This window comes from Hippocampus bargibanti, linkage group LG08 (assembly GCF_051943395.1).
Source record: "Hippocampus bargibanti isolate YZ-2025 linkage group LG08, ASM5194339v1, whole genome shotgun sequence".
Classification (NCBI taxonomy): Eukaryota; Metazoa; Chordata; class Actinopteri; order Syngnathiformes; family Syngnathidae; genus Hippocampus; species Hippocampus bargibanti.
Window position 1 is genome coordinate 22634310 of NC_142741.1, and position 22836 is coordinate 22657145.

Genomic DNA, 22836 nt, shown 5'->3' on the forward strand with positions numbered 1-22836 from the left:
GTAATGAAACGAAGCTGAAAGACAATTTTGAATTATTTAATAAGAATCAATGGACAAAATATAATGAACATCAGTCCATGATTCAGATATTTGTATATTTGTATGCAGACCATGACGATCCGCCACTGGTACAAAGGGACTGACGGTGTCGTGTTAAAATGATTCGTGGTGAAAGCCGACTGAGGGTTCGACAGTCAGTGTATGCGTTTTATTTTTCATTGCACATGTATGCATGCGTGTCAGCCTCACAGCGGATCATAAAGGAAGAGCAGAGGAAACCACTCTCGATCTATGTATACATGTATATTTAGTTATTTGCCTTGGGGGTCAATCTTTTTACACCAAACACAAAACCCTTTGCAAAGTATATCCTGAAAGGGGGAGTCGAGTCAAAAATGCCCTTAGCAAGAATATGTCTAAAGGCTGTATTCCGATTATTATTGCGCTCACTGAATAAGCACGACGCAGATAAAGCAACCATCTTTTTTTGTTCGAAAAAATGTATACAGTTTTTTGTAGTTTTATTTATTGCCATCACTGGGGCATTTCTGCAATAGTGCCTAATAAATAACTAAATAAATTGATGGATGGATGGATGGATGGATGGATGAATGAATGAATGAATGAATGAATGAATGAATGAATGGATGGATGGATGGATGGATGGATGGATGGATGGATGGATGGATGGATGGATGGATGGATGGATGGATAGATAGATAGATAGATAGATAGATAGATAGATAGATAGATAGATAGATAGATAGATAGATAGATAGATAGATAGATAGATAGACCAAAATATACTTGATGAGCTACTTTCAAACCAGAATGCTACACTGAAATCTCATGAAAGTACTTATTTAGATCTTACTTTTCCCACAACTATGGCATGTTTCCAAATGGTTTGACATTTAGAATTCAGAAGCTTGACTGTACAACTATAAATTAATTTCAACTCGGCACTGCTATCATTCAAGCCATTAGAGAAATTTGCCAAGACGGCTTTTGCAGCATGACATTGTCGCAACGAAAAACAAACAAGCCACTCGTCCGCCATATAGAAACCAGCAGACAAGTCTCATAACACACGGTCTTATTATTCTCATCTTCAACTGTCGCCGTGATGACCCCGAGACAACATGCTAAATGCGGTTTTTAGTCATGTACAATTGGCACAAGGGCGAGTGCGCAGCCTCTGTTCTTCCTCCAAATGCTGTGACCTGTGTGTCAGAGAAAAGCAGGCCACTGATGCAGTGTGTTGTGGCCCTGGGGCGGGTGCCGGGCCTTGTGATTGGATGGATTAATGTGCTGGATTTTGCTCACAGGAAAAGGTCTGCTTTTGTCTCGTTTACACTTTTAACCATATGCTCACGCGTGGCTACTACATATAAATAGCACGTGAACTGTAAAAAAACTTAGAATTCACGGAACTATAATTATATGTGACACGGCCAAGGAATAAATTGTTAAATTGCATGGGAAAATATAATATTGCATATATATAAAATATATATATATATATATATATATATATATATATATATATATATATATATACACAGTAAAGTCTCGTTATATCGATATTCAAGGGAGTCCGAAAAAATATCGATATAAACCGGACTATCGATATATCCGACCCTGTTTGCATGTAAATTTTCTCCTTGCGTTCATAGAAATAGTATCGTAATAAGCAGTACTATCGATATAACCGATATCGATATAACAAGACTTTACTGTATATTAAAACAACAGGTCCACATTCATCCACAATTAGGAATGTATTGTGATATTATGTCTTTTTTGAGTTATGTTGTATACATTTTTATCTGAAAAATTACCATATTTTCTGATGTAACCAAAAGCCTTTATTTCAGAATCAGAATCAGAATACCTTTATTCGTCCCGCAATGGGGAAATTTGCAGTCCACAGCAGCAATTGAAGAGGGATGGGGTTGGGGTGGGAGTGAAAGGATAGAAAACTTACTAAATTAAAATTAAATTTACTTCAAAAGATGACCCTGCACCTTATAAGTGAAGTAATAGTGAGCCACAACAGGTCTGGCAACTACCGTCAGCAGCCATCGACCTCATTTTCCCCTGTCGAAGTAGTTGTGCGTAAACCCAGTCTCCACTGCAGCCTTATAATGTGGTGTGCCTTATATTTGGAAAACATTTATATACAGTAAAGTCTCGTGATATCGATATTCAAGGGAGTCCGAAAAAATATCGATATAACCGGGACCATCGATATATCCGACCCTGTTTGTATGTAATTTTCTCCATGCGTGCATAGAAATAGTATCGATATAACCGGGACTATCGATATATCCGATATCGATATAACGAGACTTTATTGTACTTATATATGGTACCTTGAAAACTTGTTTTCATTCATTAAAGGTGTACCTTATATGGTGTGCCTTATATATGGTAAAGGTTTGAAAATACACCATTCATTGAGGTTGCCTTATACTCCGATGCGCCTTATACACTGGAAAATACAGTACACAATTTTCTTGCAATAGGAAAAAGCACAATATTGTGATTCAAAATATTATGAATGTGATTAAATTAGCCTTGTAAAATAATGACTTTTTTACTGACTTAATTCCCATGTCATGGTCTGATTTTTTTGGGAATATTGTTATTTTAAAAATGTTATTATAAATTTCAATAATGTAAAGAGAATTATATAAAACAAGAAAATGAATTACAATTATGGCAACTACATTATATAAAATGGAAAGATTTTCCTCGCACAAAATTATTATTTTGATATAATGAACTTTTTTCTCCTGACATTCTTAAACCACCCAAACACACACAACACACACACACACACACACACACACACACACACACACACACACACACACACACACACACACACACACACACACATTAGATACTTTGATCCCCTCAAAAAAACACCACGATTCTCACTACTACATATTTCTCTTCATTGTGCACCCTTATATTATTTCTACACAAGCCTACAAAAACATAAAATGGAGGGCTTCCGCGTGAACGTGTCGGAGCGGTGTTACGCAATCAACTCCATTTGCTTGCAGAAGCAAAGACACGTGCCTTTGTTCATAACTAATAGAAGACTGTGTATGCCAATTCTGCATGGTCGACCCGCGTAGAATAAAACAGCATAAACAAGAAACAATGTTAAAACACAGTGAGGAGAATGCCTTCAAATGTAGAGTTAAAATGATCAAATGTGGATGCGGTTAGGTGGGGGTAAAAGCGTGGGGAAGGTGGGGGGTAGTTTTAGATCGAGTTCGGTGGTTTATACAGGATTGAGGCTTGGCTCGTTTAAGGTTGACAGTTGGCAGGCCGATAATGATAGAGTTGGATTATGTTTTGAGCTTAATTTTAAGCTCTCCTGCCTGTTACACATGCCATCATTAAAAGCCCAATCCCGACATTGGATTCTTCTGTCATCTAATACAAATTGCTGTGCAGAACAAACATAAATAACACCTTTGCGGTGGCTCCTCCATTAAAGAGCGTCACTTCCCTGTCGGCGGGCCTAGTGAAGCAAAGGTGAATCTTGCCCAAACATACTCGTCTAGGCAGCCCGGGCCGAAGCGACGCGCCATTGGAGTCCAGCTGTTCGCCATTGATCCCTCTGTTTTCTGATGCACTGGCCTGGAATGTGATGTTAGCTCACTCTCCTCCCTCGGGGGCTCGGGGCCAGTCGCTCGGACGGGGCCACTGTGCGCAATCACAAGGGAACGGGGGCTCAGTCAAACAAGAAAGGAAAAGTCCAAATAAAAGCAAACTTTGGTGAGTGAGGGGGTGCGGCTGAGAGAGGGCAGTGGGGTTGTAAATGCCTTGACGAGAAACGCTGGGAAGGAGCACCCACGCCGAGCACCTGTCAGCAACAATGAACCCGGACGACAACGAACTCGGCATCTTCACTGTCATTCAGTGAGTACGCCCCCCGTTGGCTCTTTTGTTGTCTCGTGATATAACTCAAGTCACCGCCTCACGCTAGACGTTTGCTGTTGCACGATCTTGTTGGAAATCCTCAAAAGTAACGCCAATATAGAGATGCACAATAGCGGAATAAGAGATTGCGATATCGAGAGGAATGCAAGTACTGTATTTTCCGGTGTATAAGGCGCACCCAAAAGCCTTGATTTTCTTTAAAAGATGACCCTCATATGCAGGTGCGCCTTATATGTGACGTAATATTAAGCCACAACAGGTCTCGCAACAACTGTCAGCAGCCATGACTCCATTTCACCTTGTAGAAGAAGTAGTACATAACCCCAGCCTCTAACGTAGCGACTTATGATGCGGTGTGCCTTATATTTGGAAAACTTTTCTATATTATATTTGGAAAACGTTTTTCATTCATTGAAGGTGTACTTTATAGTCTTGTATATGGAAATGGTTTGAAAATACATCATTCATTGAGGGTGCGCCTTATAATCTGAACACACCTGAAAACACGGGACACAGTTTCATGCAATAGGAAAAAAGCACAATATTTTGATTGAAAATATGATGAATATTGTGAAATTAGCTTAGCAAAAGAAGGTCTTTGTACTGACTTAAAGGACAACCGACATCATTTTTTGTTTCTTAACTGACATCAGAAAAACGTTTTAATAGCATCTAAAATACCCAAAACACACAGTATGATATGTTTAGTCAAATGCAAAACACCAATAAAAAGGACTTAAAGTGTCCAAAATCTGAAAAAAATGAACCCGGAAGTGGCCAGTTTCAGAAGGTCCCGCCCCCTTCTTCCTGGCGTCACTCCAAGACGTCTTGCCTTGCTGGAGAATCAAAACAACGGCTTCAGATTCGGAGAATATGCTTTCTTGTTACTCATCCAGTTATGAATATGATTCAAATAGTTCTGAAGAGGAAAGCATACATGTTTGCGATCGATTAAAGAATTTATTCCATGCCATTTTGAGGCAACATTAGTGGGAAATGTATCACCAAAAAAGAGGCAGAAAATGGCGACCAAGGTCCGTGTGAGCCATTTTCTGCCTCTTTTTTGGTGATACATTTCCACCAATGTTCCACAATTAATTCCTCAGAGGAATGAATTAGCCTGATAAATTCCTTACATGGAGCTTTGTCGCCCTCTTCTGCCTCTTTTTGGTGCAACACGACGTTTTCAGACCAAACAAGTACAGCAAAATGCATTGACGTGATGGAAGGACTGCTACAATGTGTGCTTTTTTCGGTCAGGGGCGTTCCTTCAGTGACGTAACGTGAGGACTCGTCACCAACTCAAAAACAAGACTTTTGGAATATTTAGCGCCAGTCTTAAAACGTAAAATATAGCTATATGTGGTGGAATTGTATGTCAATTGTATGTCTTTTAGCCACGTTATAAGTGCCTTGCATGTCTTGCACGCTGGGTCCGAGAGGACATTAATTTCATTTGTGCTGTATGTCATGCATATTAGCACGTTTGACAATAAAGCTGACTTTGACTTTGACATCTTTGTAAAATACGCTCAGTAGAAGTCATTTGAAGCCATTTTACAAATTATGGACACAACTTGTCCGAAGACGTCGGTTGTCCTCTAAATCCTTGGGAAAATTATTCTTGCGGCAAATGTGTGATTTCAACAGCCACCAACTCCATATCTCCCTGTCGAAGAAGTTGTGTGTCACACCAGCCTCTACTGTAGCACCATATAATGTGGTGTGCCTTATATTTGGAAAACTTTTATATATTTATATATTGTATTTGGAAAACGTTTTTCATTCGCTGAAGGCGCCTGACAGTCCGATGTGCCTTTTATATGGAAAAAGTTTTAAAATACACCATTCATTGGGGGTGCACCTTATTCTCTGGTGCGCCGTATACACCGGAAAATACGGTACCTGGTGATGTTATCATTATCCTCACCATCATTTTTCTCAGCGATGAGTACGGCGTATGGAGCCGGTTTGGCTTCAGATGAGTAAAAGTAGAGGGAACGGCGGGTTCAAATTTGAAGCTGTGCAGAGAAAAAGGAGGAAGAGACTTCTTTAGTCAGTGTGCAGCCGTAGGCTACGACATCCGTGTCTCGCATAGATAATTTAGGAAACAGTGAAATAACAGTTTTGTTTGGATTCAAACACTACACCACATGCTGGGGGAAATTTAACATGACATATAAAAAGGGCCAGACTTGGCCCGCCAGTGACCCGTGTCCCAAATACACTTTTATTCCCCATGAATTAAAAAGCAGGTGCAGAGAAAATGACTACTCATCCACGAAACACCTCATCACTGCCATCTTTAATCATACTTCCTAAAAGCTATTTAATTCACTGAATACATCAGCAAAAATTATCATCACATGACTAAATTGCAATATTTTTAGCGCTAGGGTACAATTTTAAGCAGATGGGTTTTGAGGTAGCGCTTTAACAACAGCTTAAGATGTAGCAAAGTGCTAAATGGACAAAAGGCAAATGCTGCCTACTTGTGGAAGAGAAACCATTTTGCCCAAGGTCTGACCAGCGCTTTAACCCCCCCACCCCCACAAGAAAAATCAAAACCCGAACAAATTCGGGAATGATGCTGAACGTCACACTGTTCAATTCCCGAATGGCAACGAATGACTTAAGATACTGGTGAAGATCTGTTTGTACTTTAGAAAATATTGCTAAACATGTTTACTGATTTTCTGACATGTCACAGACCAAACTCGTAACCAAATAATAATGTCGATGAAAAGGTTTCTTCAGCCGTCATCTGTACTTCTTTGAAGGTGTCGGATGTTTCGCTTCTTATCCCAAAGGCTTCGTCAGCGAATTAAGAATGACTGCACTCTGCTTATTTTCAGCTTTTAAAGGTGTGCGGTTATCCTAAGTCAGGGGCTTGCAACATTTATGCACTGTTGAGTTTTTAAGTGGCCAACTGTTCCCAAACGACCGAATACAACTGATTCGAAAGTAAGGAGGGTAAAGTGTGCGGGGCAGTGGGATTGGATGCATAAAGCTTCAGCCATATTCTCCTTAGATCACGCTACCGTCTGACCTTAATATCCGCTGCCACTCACGTTGGCTTTGGGCCCGCAAGGCCGAATGGGCAAACACAACGGTCCAGAATACGCTGAGTCTTTCCAAAGCGACCGCCAATGGACACTGTTGCTATATTTAAAGCAGATCAGGCCTCATCTATTCATTCACTGGGTACATCCCTTATACTCTGCTTGAGCAAATACATTAGACTGCTTTTTCATGGGTCATAAATAAAAAATATAAGAAGAACAAAAAAGGTGCTTGGTCTTTTTCATTAAAGGACAACCGACGCCTCCGGACAAGTTGTGTCCATCATTTGTAAAATCGCTTCAAATGACTTCTACTGAGCGTATTTTACAAAGATTCCACCACATATAGCTAGATTTTACGTTTTAAGACTCGCACTGAATATTCCGGAAGTCTTGTTTTTGAGTTGGTGATGAGTCCGTATGTGACGTCACTGAAGGAACGCCCCTGACTGAGAAAGGACACACAATGCATTTTGCGGTACTTTGTTTGGTCTGAAAACTTCGTATTGATCCGTGTTGATGCCAAAATTAGAAGGAAAACATAAATAACGCGATGGTGAATCGTTGTGTGTTGCACCAAGACAACTACAGTAAAGTCTCGTTATATCGATATCGGATATATCGATAGTCCCGGTTATATCGATACTATTTCTATGCAGGCACGGAGAAAATTACATGCAAACAGGGTCAGATATATCGATAGTCCCGGTTATATCGATATTTTTTCGAACTCCCTTGAATATCGATATAACGAGACTTTACTGTATTTGATATTAGCTGACAAAATTCCAAGCAGACAAATCAGCCCATTTCCAACGGAGCTCGGGCGCCATCTTCTGCATTTTCTGGGTGCTACATTTCTGTCCATATGCCTCAAAATGACAGGGAAGAGCTTCTTTAATCAATTGCAAACATTTATGCTTTCCTCTTCAGAACTATTTGCTTCTTTAATCAATTGCAAACATTTATGCTTTCCTCTTCAGAACTATTTGAATCATATTAATAACTGGATGAGTCACAAGAAAGCATCTTCTCCAAATCTGAAGCCATTGTTTTGATTCTCGAGCAAGGCAAGACGTCTTGGCGTGAATTCACGAACAAGGGGGCGGGACCTTATGAAACTGGCCACTTCCAGGTTCAATTTGAAGAAGTTTTTGGACACTAAGTCATTGTTATTTGTGTTTTGCATTTGACTAAAAATATCATCCTGCGTGTTTTGGGTATTTTAGATGCTATAAAACGTTTTTCTGATGTCAGTTAGGAAACAAAAAAGTGGTGTCGGTTGTCCTTGCTCTTATGACACTAGTCAGAAAAAAAATCAAATCAAATAAAATATGAGACTGACCCTGAGTCATGGAGACAAAATTCTTTATTGGGCGCATCCGTCGTAGCAAGGGTTTACAATGTGTGACATTTTTAATAGAGGAGGGTTGCCTCTTGACTTGAGGGGAAACAGCAACAAACTGTGTCTAGAAAACAACCCGCTAGCATCCATCACTTTTTTGTTTTGTGATTACTTGTGTTTAGTTCATCCATTCCGATCTGACATTTTTATGGATTTATGCTGATTATTCTTCCAAGCACCCAGCATAGATTTGCTGTAATTAAACAGCTAGGAGAAATAATTTGGGGCGTCCAATTATGATACTTCGGTATCAAATCCCAAGAAGCAAAGTTTTTCAATGGATTCATTACAATTTTCTACAGCCTGGCTACATTTGTTTTCTACCTGTACACAGTATGAAAATTCATTTTTACATGAGTAAATTTATTGCCAACATTAATTAGCTGCCTACAGCGGAGCAGATGCTCTCAGTAGACAAATATTTGTTGTTAGCAATTTCTGGCAGAGTACTTTCATTTCAGCAGAAATGCTGCTTTCATCAAAAAAAAAAGTTTTTTACTGAAATGGTCAGAGGCACATGAAGAAAAATTAGCCCCACTTGGATCACAAACGAGCCTAATTGGCTATCGGTGGGCTCTGACAGCGGTAAGCCAATGGATGGGTTTGATTTAGGGTGGCTGGTGTTTTTTCTTTGACGAGTAGAGCCGCAGTGATTCATCATCAAAATTGAAAGTGTTTTTTTCTCGTTTATCCAAATATCGGTTAAAACCTGTGTCTTCATTTGTTTTTTTTTTTTACTTAGCTCCCTGATATTTCCTTCGACTCAGTCACTTTTATTCCTGACATTTTTATATTGAATTGTGCTATTTGGCAGGAAGACAATTTCAGCATCAGTCCTTTCCTCCATTTCCAGATGCTGTTACTGTACCTTTTCTGTCCTTGGGGTTTGAACGTAAGCTCAGAAGATTGGTCAAATTCCGTATTTTCTGGTGTAAAAGGCACACCCAAGAGCCTTAAATTTCTTCAAAAGATGGCCGTGTGCCTAATACGCAGGAGCGTCTTATATGTGAAGTAATGTTGAGCCACAATTGGTCTTGCAACTACTGTCAGCAGCCAATGACTGCATTTCCCCCTGTAGAAGAATTATTGTGTCACCCCAGCCACTACCGTGGCGCCTTATAATGTGGTGTGCCTTATATTTGGAAAAAAAATCATCATATATTTATACACAATATTATATTTGGCAAACTTTCATTCATTTGAGGTGAGCCTTATAGTCCGGTGTCCCTTATATACACCGTAAATTACAGAAACTGACAACTAACTGCTCAAATTATATGACGCAGAATGTCAGTCATACTAATTTCACTGACAATCCTTGCAAACATCATTGGAGAAACAATCACTTTGCCGTTAACGTTCTTTTCAGCATCGGCATCCTTTCTTCCTCGTCATTTGCCTGACTCGATGCAACAGTTTAAATTGCACAGGATTAAAAACTGCCCAGTCAATGTGAAAGAGCAAAAACACAAACAAACTGCATGCATAACCCAAAGCTAATTAGAAAGTGAAGTCAACCATATCATGGATATCACTGGGAAATGAAGAAATATGCAGTCGAACGGCAATTAACAAACACCAAAAGCTGTGAGGATTGCAATTTCTGAAGTGGCGGTTTAAAACACTGAGGAAATTACCCACGGAAAACAAACGCAAAAATAAATAAACAAATTGCTAATAAGCAAAGTTCCCATACAGAACAGTTCGACCAAGAGCTGCAACTTGACCCCCCTTCATACTTGTCACTTGTTTCAAAGTAGGTCCAAAGTTCGATTCTGGCAAAGGCTCCTTGCCCCACCTGATTTTGGCATGTTTAGGATTCCTCCCACAACCAAAAATGGGTTCTTTGACACAAGATCTGGATTCAATTACTGCCCAAAGCTGCTCATGATCCAATAAATGACCGCTTACTAAAATTGTGAATTAGTCTTAAAGGACAACCAACGTCACTTTTTTGTTTCCTAACTGACGCAGTATGATATTTTTATGTAAATGCAAAACACCAATAAAAATTATTTAAAGTGTCAAAAATCTGCAAAAAAATGAGCTGCGAATTGGGCATTTTCAGAAAGTCCCGCCCCCAGTTCATGACGTACACCAAGACATGCATTGCTGGAGAATCAAAACAATGGCTTCAGATTCGGAGAATATGCTTTCTTGTTACACATCCAGTTATGGATAGGATTCAAATAGTTCTGAAGAGGAAAGCATACATGTTTGCAATCGATTAAATAATTTATTCTGTGCCATTTTGAGGCAACATTGGGGGGAAATGTCTCACCCAAAAAGAGGCCTCCCGTGAGGAATGAATCAGCCCATTTCCACAGGCTGATAAATTCCTTACATGGAGCTTGGACACCCTCTTCTGGCCTTCTGGCGCCTTTTGGGTGCAACACGAGGTCCCCAGACCGAACAAGTACAGCAAAATACATTGATGTGATGGAAGGACCGCTACAATGCGTCTTTTTTACTGTCAAGGGAGGTCCTTTAGTGACGTCACGTACGGACTAGCTCTTTCTGCTGCAACACGAGGTTTTCATACCAAACAAGCATTGACGTGATGGAAGGACTGCTACAATGTGTCCTTTTTTCGGTCAGGGGCGTTCCTTCAGTGACATCACGTACGGACTGGTCACCAACTCAAAAACAAGACTTCCGGAATATTCAGCACGAGTCTTAAAACGTAAAATATCTTTGTAAAATACGCTCAGTAGAAGTCATTTGAAGCCATTTTACAAATTATGGACACAACTTGTCCGGAGACGTCGGTTGTCCTTTAAATGTTAAAAGCCAGAAATGTAAGCTACATGTGGAAATGACTTTCACATTGCATATGAGGGCTTCTCATTCGTGAGGATACTGTATTATCTATCGATATCTATCTATCATGCAGTGAATGATGGTGAAAACATTAATTCGGGATCTAAAAATAAATTATGCAAATTAGAAAAACCTTCTATCTATCTATCTATCTATCTATCTATCTATCTATCTATCCATCCATCTATCCATCTATTCATCCACCCATCCATCCACCCACCCACCCCGCCCTACCCCACTCCATCCATCCATCCATCCATCCACCCATCAGCTTTATGGAATATATTTTGAGCAGAGCTATAATTGTTCGCTTGGTTCAAGGTTCTCGCAGCCTTTTCTGGATATCGAGAACGCACACTGTTCTGCATGATATCATGATATGACGCAGAGGAAGCTTGAACAGTTTTGAAAGGTCAAAATCATAAATGCAGACCCAAGTTATCATGTGCATCTGTGAGAGGGTGAGGGAGTGAGGGGGAAAGGGGGTTGCATTCACTCCAGCTGTTGCTTTTTCCAGCAAAAATATACACTGCCCCCCCCCCATTCATGGCTGAACGACTGATTGATGACACCCGCCTTTGGTGACTTCTTCATAACCGACTGCGTCCTTTAGATGGAATTCTCGTTGCTCTTATGCACTCCCTTTCACATTCCTCCATCCCTGAAACTCGCTTGTCACCCCTCTCTCTCCCTCCCTCCATCTCTCTCTCTATTTCTCTCCCCTGTCCCTCTCTCTCTGTTTTTCTCTCTTTCCCTGTTTCCATCCAAAGCTGTTGTCACTGCGCGGCTCCCGCACATAATTCCTCGCCGATGGAAATTAAATGAAGGTGGCTTAACACAGGCAGGCTTTGAATGATCTAACCAACGAGTGGAAGCTCCGCACACAGCTCCTTTTGCATGCGCTGTAGTGGATTTGCGGGGCGAGGACACGGCAATAACTCAGCCATGCAGAAGCCCAGAAAACAGGAATAATCTATCCACCTGACTTGTGGAAGCTCCACTTTTTTGGGGGTACAGGGGGGTGCTAGAGGGGGTTATTGTTGAATTATTTATTCCTCCGCTGTCAAAGACGGTGTTCGGACAATGGAGCACAAGTGAAGCACTTGGAACATTTATTGCCTGGACATGGATGTGTTCAGTTTTGTGAAGATGCCAAAGCTGTCAGGGTGAGTCTGTTGCTACCGCTCATGCTGATGATGCTGCATGTGTCACTAGATGCTACTCGCGAGCAACTGCATGATTTTAGACAGAGAAAAAAACAATGATAAAAAAAAGGTATAATGATTTAATATTCAACCAGAGGGGAAAAGTGATGATCGAATGATGTGGTGAACTATGAGTGAGGACGTATGCAAGAGCTGTTGCAGCTCTGGTGGCGCAAATCCTGGGCATACAAGTTCATATAATATGGTACACTCGTAAGCTTCACATTATTATTCATGTCCTGATACCATACGTATTGAGTTCAAGTGCATTTTGCCACTGTGTATGATGATTTTTCATTTTGAACGGACACAAGAAGTGGCGAAAAGTGTGAGAAAGGAAGGCTTGGGAAGCGACGGCCTGTGGGCATTCGGCATGGAATTCCATTTTAAAACCAAAGAAAAACATCAGAGGGAAGCTATAGTAAACATGAGTTAAACATTTAACCCGTTTTCATATCCTACATCACAGGTGTCAAAGTCAAGGCCCGCGGGCCAAATCCGGCCCGCCAGATCATTTTTTTCGGCCCGCGAAAGCAAATCAAACTTGTTCAATTCCATGACGATTGCTAAAATCTGAGCCAAAATTTCATATTTTTGGATGTCAACCACAATAAAAGTCATTATTCTTGACTTCAGATTTGAAAACGAGTTATTCATTAATTTGCTGTGTGCTCCATATGTAATATTTGAAGGGATTTAAACATTCTAATGGGTTCCCCAAATTCATAACTGCCCTCGAGAGGAAACCATAACTACAATGTGGCCCGCGCCAAAAAATGACTTTGACACCCTTGCCCTACATCATAAGAAACATTCATTAATACTATAGGAATGGATTTGATAAACTCACCTGGCATGTATCCTGAGAAATAAATTAGCCTCAAGCACGCTTGCTCGAGAACAAACAGGAGGTTATAAAACTTGTTGGCCAATTCCAAAGGCTAGTGCTCCCTTAAAAGAAACCCACTTAACAGAATCTCCTGGTTGTGATATTGTAATTGCGTTTCTCTTGCTATGTTTTGACCCTGTTGTCTGTTTCCATTGCAAATGGGAATGCGTTCATACCTGGATGAATATTGGTCAAGTAGCTTAAATAAATAATTCACTCGAATTAGTCCTACTCGGGGATATTAGACAGATGACCCACGAGGAGAAGGTACAAGTAGGATGTGGGTGGCACTGAATTGCCATGCAACACAATGTTCAAATAACGCCCAATGATTACAGCTCATAACAGGACTGTACGATTGCAACAAGTACTTTTACATGTGATGTTTAACTCATTTATTGCCATTCCCTAATTTATTCGGGAATTGAAAATATGACGTGGAGCGGCAGTCACAAATTTGTTCGGGTTTTGGTTTTTCTTGCGAGGGTGCCGATAAAGTGCCTGTCAGACCTCTGGCAATGTTTTTTTGCCCTTCCACGAGGAGGCAGCATTTCCCTTTTTTCCATGTTAGCGCTTTGTTAGAGCTTCAGCTATTGGTAAAGCGCTATATAAACTAATATGCATGTATTGTATTTTGGCCAGCCGCCCCCATTTGACGCTCTTATAACTTCAGACCCATATAATTTAGGAATTAACTCTTTTTTCTGATGAAAGAAGAGAGTTTAATGTTTCTTACGCTGCATTGAATGCTTATGTAGACTTAAAACTCAATATTCTGTGGGTCCTGGAATTTGAATGAAAATGACAAAAACCCTGGCATTGGAGTGTACAAATTTTTGCACATTGTCTGGCAGTGAATGTGTTACGCATCGCGATCAGAGCCAGGAAGCTTCTTATTTTCCTTTCGGCTTTTCCCTTCAAGGGGTCGCCACAGCGAATCTGTGTCCTCCGTCTTCATAGGTTTGATTCGCATGTTTGTTTTGTCCAAGCTTTTACGTCGGATGGCCTTCCTGACACAACCCTCTGTATTTATCCCTGCTTGGGACCGGCACAAGAAGACTTATGTCCAATTGTGGCTACAGAACAAGCAACTCGCTCAGTAAAAGGCTCCCAAACACAAAATAGTCATTGTCACAGGAACAATAAAAAAAAGCAAAAACAGACCAAAAATCCACTGCCAATGTTTTGACTATTCAAAACCGAAAAAATGCTGTAAATTAGAACGATCAAAGATAATCACCCAAGTTCATATTCTTGTCATTGAAACAGTCACTAATAAAAAAGAAGTACAGATGACGGCTGAAGAAACCTTTTCATCGAAGTCACTAGAAAGTTGAACCATATTACGCAAGAAAGTCCCAACATTTCCAAATGCTTTAAATGTCACTGGCAAAAGTAAACAAGCAACCCGGGTGAATTAACACGTTGCCTCGCTTCTCGACGGAGTAGTGGTGATCTGTCTTATTCGAGTGCACTTAAAAATGTGGTTGAACTGTCAAATGGCCACTTCACCCACGACTTGTTTTGCCTCCTTTTAACTTGACGTGTGCGCTTACAAAGCGTCTGCAACATCACCGCAGACTGTCAGCGTTAATAAGGGCCACACGGCACTCATCCCCGCAACAGCAACATTTCTTTTTTTGTTTTTTTGTTTTTCTTACCCCCTACCCACTTGTCCTCCTTGAGCTGCCAACTCGAATGTAAGTCAAAAGAAAGCTGTTTAGCTCAGGTTGATGGAGCATTTAATGGGCAATGGTCTGCATTTATTCCATGCGTCTACATCTAGCACAATTTGTTTTTCTTCTGTGGGGTGACCTTTTGTGATAGATTCTGTATAAATCTTTTTTTCCTCCCAAAAAATAAAAGATGGCCAATGAGTCATAATTTCTCCATTGGTTTGCAATGCATTTCTGTCGTGTCACATGTCACAACTAAATCACTCAAACGGCTTGCGTTTGCTCGTGTACATCACCTTCTTCTTCTTTTCCTTTCGGCTTTTCCCTTCAGGGGTCGCCACAGCGCACCATGTCCTCCATCTAACCCGGTTTTGTACATCTTCTTCTCTCATATCAGCTACCTTCATGTCCTATTTGACCACATCCATAAACCTAGTACGAGTAGTGATGTACCTAGTAGTGTACATCACCTGATATGAATGAAATACGTTCTGCCACATCATTACAAACATGTTCATTTGTCTGCTCTTTTGCAACATGTGTTTGTGCAATTCGGTCCCCACGCCATTTGTGTAAGTCTGTAAAACCAAATCAGAGATGCGGACACTTATCGATTATCCTTAATGTTCCTCAGCATACGCGAGGGCTAAAAGGCTCGGTTGTTTGGAGCAGAATCTCAGAGGAGGAGGAGCAGGAAGAGATCAGAAATGCGAGCCAGCTGGCTGATGGATGAGGACTTAGGCAACCGTTTAGTCTCTACTGTCCTTTAGAGCTCCGTGTTAAAGCCAGTGAAGAGCACGGTGAGATGCACTGCTGCATCGTGACATCACAGGGAGAAGCAATACAAAGATGTGGTGACGTCGCTTGGGTCTCACGGGACTAATAATAATATCACGTGCCTATGTAAAGAAGGGTCATTTCAGCAATTTTGTAATTTCACAACGGTTTAAATTGGAGCGAAAAAATACCCAATTTCAAAAAAGGTAGCCCTCGCTTTAAAAAAGGTTGGTTAAGCTTGTGCTAAAGCAATCAGCAGATCGTGTTTGAATTGTTTGCCTCTGGACTGCCTGAAGCACTGGCGTACCGTGTGCCCAGCTCCGGAACTTCTGGTTCACTCTGAATAACCAAATTACATATTTGAACATATACATTAATTTACGAATGCACCCAGTGATCAACCCATTATTATTAACTCATTCAATGCCATTTCCGAATGTATTGAATACATGAAGTAGAACGCCATTACCGAATAAGTTCGGGTCTTGTTTTTTCTTGCTGGGGTGCCGATAATGCACTGGCCTGACCTCTGGCAATATGTTTCTCTTCCACAAGGGGCAGAATTTCCCTTTTTTCCATGTTTGCATTTTGTTCCAGTTTCAGCTGTTCTAAAAGCGCTATATAAACGAATATGTATGTATTGCATTGTATTTTGGGCAGCTGTCCTTATTTGAAGCTCATATAACTCAGACCCATATAATTTAGGAATTAACTCTTATTTTCTGATGAAAGAAGAGAGTGTATGGTTTCTTACGCTGTATTGAATGTTTATGTTGTCCTAAAACTAAATATTTTGTGGGCTCTGGAATTTGAGTGACAATGACAAAAACCCGGGCACTGGAGTGGACACATTTTTGCACGTCTGGCAGTGAATGAGTTAATTTGGCATTTTTAAAGATACAGTACTTTTACAAAGTGTAACAAGCATTTGGTAGGGTGGGACTCGTTTAGGGGTAGGTTATAATGGCTTAATAGAGGTGAAAACCCCAAGGGTGATGGAAAACCAGTTCAGGATGTACCCCGCGCTATTGCCAGAAGAGAGCTGGGATAGACTCCAGCGAGCCCCACGACCCTTGCAAGGATAAGTGCACGTGAAAATGGATGGATGATGAATAATGATTAGACATAAATACAAAGAAAGCGCGACAACTGAGAGATCAACGTGTAAAGTGCATGGCAAAGTTTACGATAAACTTTGTACAACTTTTATGGAGCGAAAAAGCAACTTTTTGCAGAAACGCTGATATTCTTAATTGTTATATGAGTATAAAAAGAAGGTAACCACTGTTGTATAAACAATTAAAATGAATTAAGACCTCACACAAAGACAATGACAATGGCATATGACTGAGGGTGAACGGAAAGGTGTTTTCACACAGCCATAATAATAATAATAATAATAATAATAATAATAATACATTTAATTTCTAAGCGCCTTTCAAAACTCTCAAGGACACTTTCATATAGTTACCCTGAAGGATTTTACCATTAATGATGGAATTAATATGGTCTAGAATATATTTATGTGCATACATTTTTGGCATCAAGTTAAACAATGATCAATGTATGTCATGTCATACATGGAAAAAACAAAAAACAAAAACTGTGCGGAAGCAGTTAAGTCACATCCCTGGAACAAACTGTATATTCATGCAAGTGTGCACTCGAACACACAGACAGATACACACACACACACATGAATTTATTTCGAAACATAATTTACGGTTTGTGAGTTTAATGCATTTATTAATCCGCTTGACAAAATGTAATTTATTCATTTGCTCATGATTTTAATTTCTTCTCTGTGCTGACTCCAAGTGAGGCAGCGGTATTTGAGACTCTTGCTGACTCACAGTAAAATATTCGGGGCTCATCATGGGTGGGATGCTTCCCTGTTGCGGTTTTATACCCACCCAGAGGAGATTTGCTATCAAACACACACTCACATGCACACTCTCTCTCACACACACACATACACACACAGCCTCTTTCTATACAGAACTGCTGAGGATACCCTGGTTGCCCATGGCAACAATAGCCGTGCTAATAAAAGACAAACACAGTATTCATCTTGTAAAGTCGAGAAACACTGGCGGCACTCTCATTAAAATGAACATAATTCAGAAGAAACACAATGTCATAGGAGTGTGTTCTAGTGTGTCTGCGTGCGTGCATGTGTGTGTGTGTGTGTGTGTGTGTGTGTGTGTGTGTGTGTGTGTGTGTGTGTGTGTGTGTGTGTGTGTGTGTGTGTGTGTGTGTGTGTGTGTGTGTGTGTGTGTGTGTGTGTGTGTGTGTGTATGAGCATATGTTGTTGCTATGACACAGTGGCAGCACTTTCTCATGTCTAACTGAGGCATGACTTTGACCGCCTCAGAGAGATGGTCATTTGTGGAAACTTCGGTGGTGAAAAGAAATGACGACTTGAAGCCCAGTGTCTCTTAGAGACCTTTAAATTAAGCAATCATTGGATGAGAGGGAGAGTTTCACTTATTGACCAGCTGTTGCTATGAATCCTTGGCGTGAATAAAGAATTCAATGTGAGGACAACCACTGTGGGCACCTCCTGCTGGAAATGGCAAAAAATACAGGGTTAAGGCCTCTTTCTTTCTTCAGCTCAAGGCAAAGGTTTGACAGAGGACCACTAAATCTCTATAATAGCACAATGAAGTAACCTTTTATCCTCACTGGGGAGATAAGCTCCAAAGTAAGAGGAGAAACAGGAAAACACAAAAACACAAAAAGTAAAACAATATTTTACTCAAATTCACTACAGGGGTGAGGACTTTGAATGTAGCCATGATTTCTGAATGGCTACATTGAAAGTCCTCACCCCTGCTGTGATTTCAGTTTCAAATCCACTTTTTATTGCTTTGTTTTTAAAGAAGTTGAAGTGGGAAACAGGGTGACATTTAGTGTTCAAATGTAACACTAGTTCTTCTCTAAACTTATCAGCAACGGTGGTCCTCACTCCTTATCTGGAGTTATCCGGACCTCACAAAATCATTGAAACAGTAATATGTGTGTGTGTGTGTGTGTGTGTGTGTGTGTGTGTGTGTGTGTGTGTGTGTGTGTGTGTGTGTGTGTGTGTGTGTGTGTGTGTGTGTGTGTGTGTGTGTTGCTGTCAAAGCAGTCATAGAAGAATAAAGCCTTTAATCGGCGAGGTTCCTCTCTGTCTGAGCCACTTCTCCACGGGCCGCTTTGCGGGAGGCGCACCTCTCATCTGTCGCTTTTCCCTAGCTTTCACGACCAAACAGAATCGCATTAGGTCTAACTCTGCTTCCATTCATGTCGCTCATACCGTACTTGCAATGATGGCAGCTGCATGAACGGGATATGGTTAACAGGCAGTAGATTTCGAGAAAAGCACCCATGGTTGTTCGAAAGGGAATTATCATGTGAGGAAGTTGAAATCCATCCTAGCCAAATTTGAAAGATAGCAGGGCTATCTATAAAAACACGGGTTCAAATATTGCAAAAAATAAATAAGTAATATACTAAAAAAATTGGAAAGAATAGCACTGTTGTTGTGAGATTATCAATTAATATTACTCTGATTTTCCCGACCAACATTCTGATGGTGACTGACATAAGTGTTTTGCACAGTAAATTAAGAAAAATAAAATAATCACAGCTCAACGATCACACCAGTCACACGTTGGCTACTGAGCCAACTATATTTCCCGCAGCACTGACTAGACAGCAATGCAATGTGATCATCTGCACAGTGTGTCATAACTACAGTATTTTCCGATGTATAAGGCACACCCAAAAACCGTCGTTTTCTTCAAAAGATGACCGTGCACTTTATACGCCGGTGTGCCTTATATGTGAAGTAATATTGAGCCACAACAGGTCTCGCAAAGCAGCGCACGACTCCATTTCAACATGTAATTCTTTGGAGATCCGCCTCATAGTCCGGAAAATACGACATGTTGAGTCGTAACCTACATGGCAGAGGTTCCGTCAATCCTCTGAGAGACTTTACCGAACCTCTGGGGTTCGATCGAACCTTGGTTACGATCTACTAGATTAAAGGTTATGTTTATATACCCTAGGTAACTACAGTACAGTACAATATAATACATATCGATTTATATAGCGTATCATATACAGGAAATGAACCAGTCAAATAGAACGTAAAAATTGGCAGGGAGTAAAAATAAGATCAAGTCTGAAATATGCTGAGTCAAATGCCAAACTGGACAAGGACTTTTGAGTCGAGTTTTAAAGATGGGCAGTGACGGGGGGCTGCCGAATGTTCAGTGGCAGGTCATTCCAGAGAGTGGGACCAGCAAGCGAATTTGCTCGATCCCCTCTGAGCCTCAGTTTAGTTTACCAGAATTGGATATATTACGGACGAAGCCTCTGAGATAATTGACAGGAACGTTTTCTCCCCAATTCTGGGGCCTTGCATATAATGTAGCACCTCATTGTATGTACCCAATCCAAATCTGCAAAATAAATGACAAGAGTGACATAGTTTTTGATGGACGCCTCTAAAACGGTGACTAGAGAGATTAATGTGGCTCGGGCATGATGTGATGCATGCTGGGAAAGCCACATTAGCCGAAAGAAGAGTTGAGCCTTCTGACAAAGCATATAAATATCAGGAAGGAAAAAAAGTGTGATGTGCAAAAGGGAGTCATAACGTTCGACTTCACTAATGATTTTACACCAAAAAAACTGCTTGCCTGTGTTTTCATGGTTTGATTGCATACAGTTCCACCTAATAGGCATAATCAAGATGTATTATTCAAAGCAGTTTGAGTGTGTGTATGTTGCCATGTGGCTTTTCTATAATGCAAAGTCACCATGCTCATGACCAGGATTACAGCGTTTCATAACACACTAGAAGTCTTGATGCTATTCAAAGGAGATGAAAGCGAAAGTGAACTACAGTGATAAAAGCAAGGATCACGTTGGTCATGCACATTTGATGAAGGGACTTTTGACGATGTTCTAATTAAGATGTGAGAAGGCACATTTTTAATGGGCTGGATTTGATTATGATCTGCCATTCACCTTTGAAATCGCTCTCATGAAATTAACTGCTTCCTTGAACAGATTTCTCAAAACACAGAGTCAGCTTTTATGTTATTTTTTTTTGTCATCAGAAAAAAAAAAGTTTATGCTAACAAAAACAAACGTTTGAAAGGGTTCAATGCTAATTTGACAGCAAAATATCATGGAGGTGCACACATTTCTTAATTGTCCACACTGTGACTCTTGGGTAACCCGTTCATGAATTGTGCAGCATGGTTTATCCACCTGCCTCTCGACTACAAGTCCAATGTGACTGTGCGGCCATCATTTATTCATGTCATGGAAGGGAGATCGTTTTCACTGTCCAGCGGAGGGTGAACCCTATTTAGGGTCTCTGTAAACCGGAGGTCCGGCAACTAAACATCATAGTGCCCGATCAGGAAAAGAAAGGAGGAATCAAAGATTATGGGATCTATAGCACTTCAGCTAATGCGAATGAAAAATGGATTTAAAGAGACAGTTTGTCGATTGGGAGGAAAATCTTGAGGGCATATCACCTGTAACCGTAAGTACTGTATTGATTGTTTGTTTCTGTTTGCTTTCCCTCACTTGGGGTTGGAAAATTACATTTTTTCTTTAAACCAGGGCTACACAATGACAATTTATTAAAACAATAAATGTACACTTTTATAAAACAAAATAAAAATCGTATTTAACACGATTCAGTTCCGTGTCCTGTTCAAAAGATTCACTGCCCATCTCAAACTACTATGCAACATGCCACAAGGGTCTTGTTTGCTATATAAGTAAAATAAGTAATACTGAACGGAGATATCCCTAGCCCGAGCTCTTTTTTAATTTGAAGTTATTGGCTCTCAAGAATACATTTTTGTGGCAGCTGTCTTAATTCTAAATTGAGGTTAGACTGATTTTCAAAAGTGAAGTGAGCGCAGTATTCAATTTCCAGAACTCATGCTTCTGTGCACCTCTGTCAAGTATTTTCTGTTGTCAAACTAACAAAATAAACGTAATTCAAAATGAAGCCCCATGCCTGAATATATATCAAACAAAAATTTGTATGTCTATACTTCAGGTCACTTTCTAAACAACAAATGAGCAAATCTGAAAGATAAGAATGCACATTGCTTTTGGTACGGCAACAGCGTGTGCTCGTGTCCACACACATCATTTGGGCTGCGGGAAATGTGTTCTAAATATACACCACCGAGGCCTTCTCCCAGCAAATGCGCTGTGTGTCAAATAAATCCATGCATATGGAAAACTCACATACAACGTGAGCACACTGTTGCTTTGGGAAAGCCAACGCAACGCGTGACACGAACTACAGGGGTAAAATTGCATGCGCCAAGGCAAAAACACTATTTGCGATAGCTCATTGCTTTTGTGTATTTTGTGGCAAAACACTGCTCCGGTGCTATTGAGATGATGCGATATTATTCACATCTCATGGCACAAGCACGTGCGAAAGGGCCATGCTTGCGGACATTAACATACCCACCCATGCATACAGACACAAGAGCACTGCACACAACGTATTATGGCTGCTACAATAACTAGGCAAGTATTTAGAGGGAGAGACAGGGAGGCTTTGAATAATGGATGCAAAGAGCCTTGTAACACGGAAGACAAGCCTTTGAAGTGACATAACTCACTGGCACTGCTTTCGTTGTAAAACCAGTGTGCAGATCCAAAAAAGCAGGGAAAAGACAAAAAAAGGTTCAATTACCGGTATGAATTGTTTTGCCACCCTGTGTCGCGTGGTGTGACACAGTCACAAAAGATGCCCAATTTCCGCGGGTGTTACAGTACGTATAAGAATCTTTTGTAATATAGCAGCAGCGGAAGTAGCTGTTGTTGGGTGAAGATTACATAAACCAAAACGTAAGCTATGGGAAAGACTTTGAGGACAGAAGACAAAGTCAAGACCAAGCCTTTATGAGATAAAGAGTCAAGACCAAGATTATGGGGAGTGCAGACAAAATTAGCAACAGACGATTAAGATTTTGTCATGTGGCAATCAAAGTAATGTTAGACA

General features: G+C 40.5%; 1 protein-coding gene across 3 annotated transcripts in view; it reads left to right on the forward strand.

Moving 5' to 3' along the window:
• The first annotated feature begins 3718 nt into the window (after positions 1–3718).
• frmpd4 (FERM and PDZ domain containing 4) overlaps positions 3719–22836 on the forward strand; it is a 37735-nt gene continuing 18617 nt past the window's right edge. The window contains exon 1 of one of the 3 annotated variants that reach the window (XM_089002889.1): positions 3719–3942. In XM_089002889.1, coding sequence (XP_088859015.1) covers positions 3899–3942 — 44 coding nt within the window. In that variant the 5' untranslated portion in view covers positions 3719–3898. Of the gene's footprint in view, positions 3943–11988; positions 12417–21211; positions 21346–22836 lie in introns of those variants that run through there. The other 2 variants (XM_089002890.1, XM_089002891.1) reach the window with 2 other exon arrangements.